Here is an 11,015-nt window from a genome sequence, read left to right as displayed (position 1 = left end):
AGAATTCTGAGTGGGACTGCCTCTAATGGGGAAGGAGAGGATCCTAGCTCAGAAGAGATACATGGTGGCCTTCTTGGCAAGGCTCGTTTTTTTTGTTTTGTTTTGTTTTGTTTTGTCCCAGTCTCCTGCCCTCAACTTCACAAATACTCGTGGCTGTGAATCATATCACAGCCCAGAGCTCTGACTTCCCCGGTACTTTCTGTTGGGAGAGGTGAATGCAGTTTTGCCCAGAGAAAGGCACCAAGTGGAACTGTGAGTTTACCCCAATTCCCTTCCATACCAGGCACTGGCTCTGATCCCTGCAGCTCTGTGCTCCAAACCTCTGTTTCTGCACTTGTCAGTGGAGCATGCAGACCCCCCTCAGGCCTAGCTCGCAGGGGAGGATAATGAATGTTAAAGCGGGATAGGGGATGCTGCTGGAATGCCAGAGACTATCTGCAACTCTGAGGGACAGCCAAGCTCGTTGCAAGGCTATGTGAGGCCCATCTAGATCCCTCAGAAGTGGATCCCTCGGGGCTGGCCCTGCCTTGCCCCGTCCTGCCCCACCCCTGCCCTGTGAGGCCACCTGTCAGTGGGGATCATATATACTGTCTGTCATCAGCCAATGGGCTGGGGCACCAAGAGCGGGTCACATAGCCTATTTCCTGTTTTCAAACGGGGAACTTAAAAGCAGCAGCTCGCTGGAGCCTGGAACCGAGGGGGGCTGAAGGCGGCCATGTGACACTCCCCCCAGACCCCTGGACCCACACAGGACCAGAGAGGCTTCAGGTCAGTGTTTGATCCCAACCTCAGTGGGGCTCTGCCCTCCCTGTGGTCTGAGCCCCCTCCCCCTGCGGCCCTCCTTCAGTACCTGTTGGGGGCAGGGCAGGGTAGGGAAGGGTTGGTGACAGCCGCTCTGTGGGGGGCTCTCCTTAGCTCATTGGGTTACAGCAGGAAGCAGCTCCCCGAACTTCCATCACCTCAATTCTTTTGAGCTACTTCTATGACCCCTCTTGAGGCAGGGGAATAAGTCACCACACCTGCGTTTCTCAAAAAGTGGTGTCAGGGAACCCCTGTGTCAGCATAGCCTCTGGGCACTTGTGCAAAATGCAGAATCCAGGGCCCATTCCCAGACCTGCCAGGTAGGACTCTCCTATGTCAAGAGCCAGGAAACCTGCTTGTTTTAAGCTCCCAGCACCTGGGAGAGTCCCAAATGGGAGTGTGCCCCCCAGGGTCCGGGATCCCTCACACTGATGGAAAGTCCTCTGCAGCCCCCTCAGGAAGGTAGCATGGGCTCTCAAGGTGGCCCGGTATAGCCATCAGAAGAAGGCCTGGCCATGGCAGGCAGCCCTCAGAGGGAGGAGAGGCCTGGGAGGGAAGGAGCACAATGTCTGCACACACAGCAGGATGGGGAGGGGGCTGGGAAGCCTCTCTGTCTCCTGGGCCAAGCACAGGACCCCTACCCAACTCCAACATTTGTAGGATTGTCTAGTCAAATCTAGAAATCTAGAAATCTTTGCTATACAGGGTATGGACAGAGGAGAGAAGTACCCACCAAACCCCATGTGTGGTTGTCCCCATTGGAGTGACAGGCTGTTTTCCCCATTTCACAGATGAGGAGACTGAGGCCTAGAGAGGAAGGGGAAGATGACCAAGACTCTGTCCATGCACCAATGAATGAATACCTTTCTCCTTTTCACTCCCCTCATGGTGACTCCCAGAAAACCCTATAAGAGAAAACATAAGGGAAGTGGCTTTGACTGCTGAATTTGACTTTTATTCAAAGCCCCCTGGGGTCGTGCTCAGCTTTCCCAGGTCTTGACTGGTGCGTTCGGCCAAGGCCATGATTCCTGGGGTCTCTGGGAAAACTGTGCCCTTCTTGTGACCTGGTACCAGCTGCCTGAACAGGACAGCAGAGCTGGAAGGGCCGGGACAACTGGGGCTCACCATTACCCATTCTACAGATGAGCCAACTGAGGAGTTAGGAGTGCCCATGGGAAGCATTGGGCTTCCAAGAACCTAGGCCACCCAGAGCCCATTAGGTAATAGAGCATGAAGACCACTCACTACTCCACCTGGGCACCCACCAGGCTCTAGAGAACGCGTCCCCCACCCTCCATGCCTAGTCAGCAAGACGGAGCCTGCAGCCACACTTCTCAGGTGGGGACACTGAGGCCTGGAGATACTGAGTAACTTGCATACAGACCCACAGCTGGTCAGGATGGAAGTCCTGACCCCTCAAGGGGAGAAGCAGCAAATGAGGCATGCAGGCCCTAGTGGCTCAAGTGTGTGCAGCCCTGGGCCAGCCACACCCTTGCTCTGTGCCTCAGTTTCCCATCCATATAAAGTAAATTGGAGGAAGGGTCCTGGAGAGACACGTACTGGGCAACAGCACAGGACCACCTGGAGAGTGGCCCAGGGTTCCTTTTACCTGAGCAAGCAAGAGCTTCCCCCCGAAGGAGGAACCCTGGCCCCAGCTGACCTCAGCTCTCCCCAAGCCAGGCCTGTTCAGGGGGCCCCACAGTCATGGAGCTGGGATGGGCTCGGTCATGCCCAGGGACAGAGCTGGGACTCCGTTACAGCAGCAGGAGTCCCACCCCTCAAGGCTATAGTCAGCAGAAGGGTTGAGACACGGGACGGGTTCAGACACGGAGCCAGGAATAGGGCAGAGCAGGCCAACAGAGTTTGTGTCCCAGCTCTGCCCCATGTGCCCCTTAGAGCTCCCTCAAATCTCACCCTTCTGATTTTGGATTTTTTTTTTAAGACTTTATTTATTTGACACAGAGGGAGAGTGAGCACAAGCAGAGGTAGTGGCAGGCAGAAGGAAAGGGAGAAGCAGGCTCTCCACCGAGCAGGGAGCCCGATGTGGGACTCGATCCGAGGACCCTGGGATCATGACCTGAGCTGAAGGCAGCACTTAACTGGATGAGCCACCCAGGTGCCCTGATTTTGGATTTTTGTGCCAAAGGGCTGCCCCAGCTCCTGGCTCCATCCAAGCTAATCTTTTCATCATCCTATTTTTAATTTGTCTCAGACGTGTTAAATTCTATTCCAATTTATACCTTAGTGGAGAGTCACTGATCTTCAAATATTTCTGCAAGGACTATTATGTGTCCCATAGCAATAGCAGGGACTACTTATTATACAGCGTCTGGTTTGTGCAGACTCCGAGCATGGTCTCCCCAGCTTAACCCTCACGCCAGCCTCATGAAGGCAGGCTCCATTCTTAGACCCATTTTATGGGAAACTGAGGCACAGAGAATTGGTGACACCCGGTCCTCTCCGTTCACGGGTCTGGGTTGCAGACAGAGTTACAGCATAATCTAGCTCCCTCCCCCTACTCCAGCTGGCTGCCCTCCCCCTGGCCCCGAGGAGGGTACCACATATATCCTGAGCATCACCTATGAGCCTTCGGATCGTAGGCAGCTCCAAGTCCTGGTTCCTTTATCATGAGATGGAGGTAAAACTCCTCCTGCACACAGACTTGGTTAATTGAGCGAGTGGGTGTTGAGGGCAGAGCGTGCGCACTGACACGTCACAGACTTTCAGCTTTGCTCGTGGGTCGGGCTCACCAGCCGCATCACCTTGGGCTAAACCTCAGTTTCCTCTTCTGTGATTGGGATTCACAGAAGATTTTTGTGGGTGTGAACTAAGGGGGTGTGAAGCCCTTAGGTGCCTATGAAGTGTGTTCCACAAACTGTCAGTAAGTGTTTTCTTAAAGAGGGAGAGACAGACGGGAAGGCTACGTACGTCCCCGGACCCTCACTTGGGGCACTGAGATTTTATTTACACATGGGACATAAATGGGATATTGGGATGTTCTTCAGGACAGGCTGGCATCTATCTCCCAAGTAATCCCTAAAGCCACTACCTTGGCTTGAAATCACTGCACTTAAGATTCAGAGAACTTGATCTTAGAAGCATGGTAACAATAACAGAAGGCCTTGGACCAATCAGTCCAGCAAAGGGGCAGTAGATGCAAGCCACGCATGTGGCAGCTGGGCGGACAGCTAGGTGGGCATGGGAGGGCTCAGCCATGGGGACTATGACACAGATCCTAGCACCCCAGGACCCTCCAGGAACCCCAATGTCAGCAGGAACTCACTGTTGTCTTTTGTCCCCCTGGCAGCCTTGGAGCATGGCCCGTCCCGAGCACCCCGGGAGCCCTGGATGGACAGGACCCACAGCCAAGGGCACAGCAGGGCCCAGGCAGGAAGCATCAGCCACTGGCCGAGACCTCCCGTGTCCAGGACCCGAAGGGCACTTAGGTGGGCTTGGAGTGGGGTCAGAGATAGAGATTGGAAGACATTCAAAATATAAACATTGGGTCCTTCAAGGGTGCCACGGGAGAGGGAGCAGCTTTCTCAACTTGGCACAAGTATTTGATGTCCGTTGTTCTTCTGGGAGATGGTCCCAGGAATCATAGCAGGGGAGGGGTACACTGAAGAAAGGAGCGAAGAAAGAAAGGGCAGGAAGCCAGTATCAAGGGTGATGACGCTTTGGGCAACTGGGCTTGGTCCCAGCAAGAGTCCTCGGCAAACCCTATAGAACATATCTCAGACTTGTCCCATTCAGGAGGCAAGGAGGCCAGGCTACTACTCACCGGCCCCCCAGGCCCATCCTTCCTCCGCCAAGAGCAGCTCCAGAACAGGATGATTTATCTCAAGAAAGACCCAGCATGAGAGCCGTAAGTGCGTTCAGTAGGAAGTCAGTGGGGACATTTCTGAACAGTGAGTGCCAAGCAGCACTGCCCAGCGCTGACAGTGTCCACCAGAGCGCCATCTCCTGGAGCAAATGTATTTACTCATTCAGGCAGTTGTTCAATACTTCCCTATGAAACCTCTGCTGTCTGCTCTGTCCTTGGGGGGTGTGTAGGAATCAGCCCAACACTGCTGGCCCTCAAGTTTGGTGGGGAAACAGATCTGTGAAAAAAAATTCAAGATGTCACCCAAAAGGTTGTAGGGACAAGGTGGGAGGCTCTAACTCTAATGCCAGGGGACCGTTGAAGTGACCTATGGCTTGGATCTGGAAGGACATCAGTGGAGAAGCCTCACCACCCCCCCCACCCCCCACCCAAGGCTCCATATCTCCTGAAATCACATGCACAATGATCAGTACATTTCGGTGGGGAAGGATTTTCATCTTTCCCGAGATGATCACAATGGCTCAGGGTGCACGTAAGCTCTAAGAGACACTGAGTTTTCCAGGTAGGGAGATAGGAGGTGGCATTTAAGACAGAAGGAGTAGCACGTGCAAGCAAAAGCAGGAAATGTGGAAAAGGAGATGAGAGATCGGGGAGGGGCCCACCGCGCGGAGCCAGGAGCCCCGCATTCTCAGTAGCTCCCTCCACTGGTAGCTGATGCGTGTGCTCAGTCCCCAACCCCCACCACTGTGTCAGTGCCCTAGGAAGTACAGAAAGGAACAAGCCACCATCCCTGCTTTTCAGGAGCATGGGTCTCACAGTGGCCAATCTGCAGGCCGGAAGTGGATGGTGCAACACACGCGTCTGCGTGTCGCAATGGAGAAACCAGCTGGGGAACGCGGGGCTATTTCAGGTTGCCGGCGGTGGGATGGCTGCAGCCGGGTTTGCGGGAACCAGAGTCTGGGTGGGCGGGGCCGGGGAGGAGGCGAGGCACAGCGCTTCCAGATTCGGACTTCCCATCCCCGACAGACCCAGTCATGTCCCCAGACCCTTGTCCCCAAAGCGCCCTGACCTGGTGCAAGGGCTGACGCGTGCCGTCCCTCCAGACGCTCCCGGCAGCCCCAGCCCCAACTCCAGCATGACCACCCGGGAGCTGCAGGAGTACTGGCGGAAGGAGAAACGCTGTTGGAGGCGCATCAAGCTGCTCTTCGAGGTCGCGTCCGCCCGCATCGAGGAGAGAAAAGTCTCCAAGTTTGTGGTAAGCTGAGATAGGGCAGGGAGGGCGAGTCTTTCACCACTTCCTTCCAGGCCCTGGGCCTCAACTTGCCGCACTGTGAAATGGGCCGATGCAGTCTGACCAACAGAATTCTAAGGAAGACAACAGTCAAAAAGCAAGATTGTGCGCGCGCTGGGTATGGTGTTAAGCATTGTGAGAACTGGAGAGCAGTGAATCACGATCCACGATCCCCGATCCCGAGAAAGAACTAGCCCAGATTTATTCCATGTCAGCCAGAACCAGCCATCTGCGTCCTTTCAACAGTTTTGATATCCCCAATCATTAATTATATATTGCATAAAATGATAGGTAATAACAATTAACCTCGTTTTCTATAAATCAGATCGCTTTCTAAAAACACGAAGTCAGTATCTTCCAAAGGGAAATCAGTATCACGTAGCACAAAGAAAAGGTAATTCTGAAAGTAAATACAAGGAAAGCTAAGTGCTGTCGGTTAGATTCTAGCTGGTTGTGCCAGGGCCCACCGCAACCTCTGGGCTTGGGGGCGCCACTCTCTGCTAAAATGGGATTTGAGCCTGCGGTGGGGGCGGTGTTCAGGTCCAAGTAGGAGCCAGGCTCAACCTTAGTTCCCCACCTGGCCCCTTAACTGGAACCAGAATGCCAACAGTGGGTGCTAAAGTGCTGACTGCAGGTTGAACCCAATCCGTCATGGGTGCCCAGTGTTAACCCATTCTATCCTCACCCAGCGAGGGAAGTGCCATGACTACCCTCTCATTTCATGGATGGGCACACTGAGGTCCCCAATGGTGCAATTACCCGCCTAAGATCGCACAGCTAGATCGCAGCAGGGCCGGAATTATAACCCAAGGAACCGAAACACTTCATCAGGATTCTCTAACTGAAAGAGACCTGAAAACCAATCATTTCCTTACCATAGAACTTCACCGCCCGCCTACGGCCCCAAACCATCTCTCACCGGTCGTTTGCTGGGGAAACACAGCTCCCCGAGTCAGAGACCCGAGGCCCCATTTTGACGATGGAAAGCCCAGAGCACCCCCCGAGGCCCCCCGTGCCACCTGCTTCGGTGCTCCTGGTCCCACAAGATGCCTCTGAGCCACTGGGTTTGTTATTCTCAGGTGGCCTCTTGTCACCGATTGCTTTTATAGCTCCGCAAATGCTGATGGCAATTTATAACAGAATTACATAGAACGATAACCCATTTTCGAGGTCTGCTTTTTTTTTTAAGATTTAATTTATTTATTTGACAGAGAGAGATCACAAGTAGACAGAGAGGCAGGCAGAGAGAGAGAAGGAAGCAGGCTCCCTGCTGAGCAGAGAGCCCGATGCGGGACTCGATCCCAGGACTCTGAGATCATGACCTTAGCAGAAGGCAGCGGCTTAACCCACTGAGCCACCCAGGTGCCCCCGAGGTCTGCTTTAAATGATGTTCATCATCATTTTTATTTGCCAGGGCTCACTCTGCCAGTGAAAAACTTCCCATTAGGATGTAGTCAAATGCTCTCTCGCTCTCTCTCTCTCTCTCGCTCTCTCTCCCCGCAACGCAGATGTACCAAATCGTCGTTATCCAGACAGGGAGTTTTGACAGCAACAAAGCCGTGCTGGAACGGCGCTATTCAGACTTCGAGATGCTCCAGAAAAACCTCCTCAAGACGTTCAGGGAAGAGATCGAAGACATCGCCTTCCCCAAGAAGCATCTGGTAGGCAACTTCACCGAGGAGATGATCTCCGAGCGCAAGCTGGCCTTCAAGGAATACCTGACCCTGCTCTATGCCATCCGCTGCGTGCGGCGCTCCCGCGAGTTCATCGACTTCCTCACGCGGCCCGAGCTCCGGGAGGCATTCGGCTGCCTGCGCGGGGGACAGTACGGCCGGGCCCTGGATATCCTGGTGCGCGTGGTGCCCCTGCAGGAGAAGCTGACGGCCCACTGCCCGGTGATGGTGGTGCCGGCTCTGTGCGCCATGCTCGTGTGCCACCGGGACCTGGAGCGCCCCGCCGAGGCCTTCGCAGCCGGGGAGAGGGCGCTGCAGTGCCTGCAGGCCCGGGAGGGCCACCGCTACTACGCCCCCCTGCTGGACGCCATGATCCGCCTGGCCTACGAGCTGGGCAAGGACTTCGTGTCACTGCAGGAGAAGCTGCAGGAGAGCCAGCTCCGCCAGCCCAGCCCCTGGGGCTTCACGCTGAAGGAGCTCACGGTCCGGGAGTATCTGTACTGAGTCCCACTGACGGGTAGGCTGGAGACTGGGGATCGTGGCCATGGCGGGGTGGTGGGGAGGGGACATGGACTGTTGGGGGGGGGTGTTTAGTGGGAGGAGCCACTTGAGGCTTGAACTTGCTGGGTGACACTTTGGACAAGCCCCTCCTCTGGTCCTCCATGTCTGCATCTGTGTGGATCCCAGGAGCGCTCGCCCTACCCCCCCCCTCCCCCGGGGTCCTCAGAAGCCTCTGCCTGTGTCCTGGGTGCCTTTGATGTCAGACTCACCTCATCTGGAAACCACAAACCCAGCTGCCAAAGTGCTGAGATCCAGCTTTCTGATGCTTTCGGGGTCGCTGGAGGGGGTGGTTTGCATTGCACGCTGTGGACAAAGTTTAAGCCCCTTCCTCCAAACAGTCTCACCAGCTGCCCTGTCTTCCTTCTCTGCTCCTCCTCCCTCGAGATTGCCTGCCAAGATCCCCACCATGGTCCTAACCATTCCAGCTCTTCCTTCTCAGTGTGTAGACCCAACTCAGATAAACAAAAGCTCACCCACGGCTCTTCGAGACCAGCTTTGTCCCTGCAGGTCACCCTTTCAAGGGTGGGAGGACCCTGGGCTAGAACATCATCCTGTCACAAGAGTCTGTGAAACAAGGCGTTGGTAGGAAGGGAATTGGCCAACAATTCTCTGGTCAGGATGCTGTAACTCGGAGTCCAAGTGGGTTTTCATTTATAAGGCACATGGCCCTTGATGAGGCTCCATGAGTTACACAGATGTGGCCCCGAGGGAGGGGAGTGATACCCAGCAGGGTGAGACTGAATGCTTAACACCTCCCCCATTTGAAGAACAATGTTCTTGGAACCTCTCCGATGGGCTGGAATGCCCTTGACTGAGGTCCGCTGTCAGGAAAGGACACCAGGAGCCCAGAGTGGAGGGGAGACCAGACCGATAACCTAGGTTCAACATTGGGCTTGAAGACGATGGTCCAGCCTGGTTTGGGGCAATGTGTGTTTGAGGCTAAAGGTCCTGAAGACCTAAACCATCTGGCTGAGCTTATGAGAGTGAAATAAAGAGGCTGTTGCTCTGCATCTTCGTGTGGGGCACCAGCTTGACCTATGTAGGGATCCAGCTGGACAAAGAGATCACTCTAGAGGTGAACAGGCATTGACCAAACTGCACCAGAATGTGTTCAACAGCGACACCATGTGGCAGCATCTGGAATGGCCCTACCAGGCTCCGCTCTGGAAGCGAGAAACCAACCTGACACTTAGGGACAAAGAAAGCTTCGGGTCTCTCAATTTATTCTGGGAGAAGGACACTTTGCATGGGAGATGTTGGACCTCTTGAGAGAGAAAGTTAAAGTGTTCTGTGGAAAAATAAAAGGCCGTGACTCTCTTTATAATGGTGAAGAAGACGCTCCTGACTATGTAAGTCATTTCATCAGATGTAAAACACCATCGATCTCAGGTGTCCCAAACAGTTGCTCAGAAGGAAAAAGTGCCCAACACAGGCAGTTTAATAGGCGTGTGATATGCGTGCATAATATATAGAGAGAAGTTTTTTTGTGTTTTTGTTTTTGTTTTTTAAAGGTTTTATTTATTTATTTGACAGAGAGAGAGAGAGAGATCACAAGTAGGCAGAGAGGCAGGCAGAGAGGAAGGGAAGCAGGCTCCCTGCTGAGCAGAGAGCACCATGTGGGGCTCGATCCCAGGACCCTGAGATCACGACCCGAGCCGAAGGCAGAGACTTTAACCCACTGAGCCACCCAGGCGCCCCTAGAGAGAAGTTTTTAAAAAGCCTATAATATGGGGTAGAAGGAACCTACAAGGTCATAAGCTCCACCCGTCTTCTCCCCACCCAGGCTTCTTCCCATCCATGTGTCCCCTCCCCAGGGAGCTCCAGGTGGGAGCACCATACCAGCCTCACCCACATCCAGGAACCCCACTCTGGGGACTCATGCCCTAAGCCTAAGGGGGCTTGTTCCCATGAAGGCCTCCTGTAGGCTGGGATCAGATTACCCGGTGAGCCCCTGTGCCTGGGATATGGGTCTCCTGCCTGACCCCAAGCCAGAATGGGAGGAGGGGCACTGCCACAGGCCACCTGTGCATGAAAACCCTGAGCCTCCCAGCACTTTCAGAGCCCAGCTGTGTGTCCCGGGCTTTCCTCATCACTGCTGGCCCAGCTCTGCTCAGGAGATATTCTTATCCCTTCTTACTGATGAAGACACAGACACCCCTGACAGGTGAAGTAACATGCCCAAGGTCCCACAGTTCACCATGGGTAGAATAGGAAATTGAACTCGGGTCAGTGTGACACTGCCCCCCGTGCCTTTCCCACTGAGCCCGACTTTGGAAGGGAGAGGGGAGAGGAGGTACTAAGGGTATGTTCCTGGTCCTCTCATCCTTAAGGGCCCTTCAAGATCATTTCACTTATCTCTGGTCCTAGGTGGAAACAGGCCTGGAGAAGGAACTCCCTCAAGGTCACACGGGAGACAGGGAGAGCTCCAGCACCAGGCCTGGGACGTCCACCTCCAAGTGACATGGTCTGGCAGGCAGGACAGACGGAATAAGGGCTGGAATTCCAAGAGGCCATTGGGGGTCACCCAGGCAGACCTGGGGGTGCTCCCAGAGTCTGGAGACTTGGGCCAGGGCCGCCTGGCCTGGAGGCTCAGTTCAGGGTGGGCTCTGGAAGTTCCTTTGGCTGTAACTCCGCCCCCATGCAGCAAACCCCGTTGCAATCCCACCTGCTAGTGGGGGAGGGGTACTTGCTCAGAGGCTCTCCAGATGCTTCCTGTCCCTCCTGCAGCAACTCAGCCAAGCGCTGCCTTCCCAGCATCCTCCGGCTCAGCCACACGCCCCCTCCCCTTGGGGCCCCACAATGCCGCCACCTGTTCCATCATCCACTTGCCGTTTTTCCTTCCAGCAGTCCCCCTTACGCTTATGGA

The 11,015-nt window shown here is 54.7% G+C and overlaps 1 protein-coding gene across 6 annotated transcripts; it reads left to right on the top strand.

Annotated features, from left to right (window-relative positions):
- The first annotated feature begins 625 nt into the window (after positions 1 to 625).
- On the top strand, positions 626 to 9,475 carry SNX20 (sorting nexin 20). 6 transcript variants are annotated; one of them, XM_032325558.1, is made up of 5 exons: positions 626 to 768; positions 1,593 to 2,139; positions 4,109 to 4,247; positions 5,651 to 5,879; positions 7,424 to 9,475. In XM_032325558.1, the coding sequence occupies exons 3-5, from the start codon at positions 4,150 to 4,152 to the stop codon at positions 8,090 to 8,092; spliced, it is 996 nt and encodes a 331-aa protein (XP_032181449.1). In that variant the 5' UTR covers positions 626 to 768; positions 1,593 to 2,139; positions 4,109 to 4,149; the 3' UTR covers positions 8,093 to 9,475. The 6 variants fall into 6 exon arrangements, with proteins under 6 accessions (XP_032181449.1, XP_032181448.1, XP_032181447.1 ...); XM_032325556.1 differs by having other exon boundaries at positions 628 to 768; positions 5,728 to 5,879; XM_032325557.1 differs by lacking the exon at positions 1,593 to 2,139 and having other exon boundaries at positions 627 to 768.
- The last annotated feature ends 1,540 nt before the right edge of the window (positions 9,476 to 11,015 follow it).

Source organism: Mustela erminea, chromosome 19, assembly GCF_009829155.1.
Source record: "Mustela erminea isolate mMusErm1 chromosome 19, mMusErm1.Pri, whole genome shotgun sequence".
In the NCBI taxonomy this organism is placed as follows: domain Eukaryota; kingdom Metazoa; phylum Chordata; class Mammalia; order Carnivora; family Mustelidae; genus Mustela; species Mustela erminea.
The sequence above is the reverse complement of the archived record's forward strand: the minus strand, read 5'-3'. Positions and strand labels throughout refer to the sequence as shown.

What these genes read in the sequence shown, in the direction of transcription:
- SNX20 (XM_032325556.1), top strand. Translation starts at nt 2,098, where the DNA reads ATGCCTAGTCAGCAAGACGGAGCCTGCAGCCACACTTCTCAG. An exon ending in CCTGCAGCCACACTTCTCAG is followed by an intron (nt 2,140 to 4,108) that starts GTGGGGACACTG and finishes TCCCCCTGGCAG; the next exon opens with CCTTGGAGCATGGCCCGTCC. An exon ending in AGGACCCGAAGGGCACTTAG is followed by an intron (nt 4,248 to 5,727) that starts GTGGGCTTGGAG and finishes CCGTCCCTCCAG; the next exon opens with ACGCTCCCGGCAGCCCCAGC.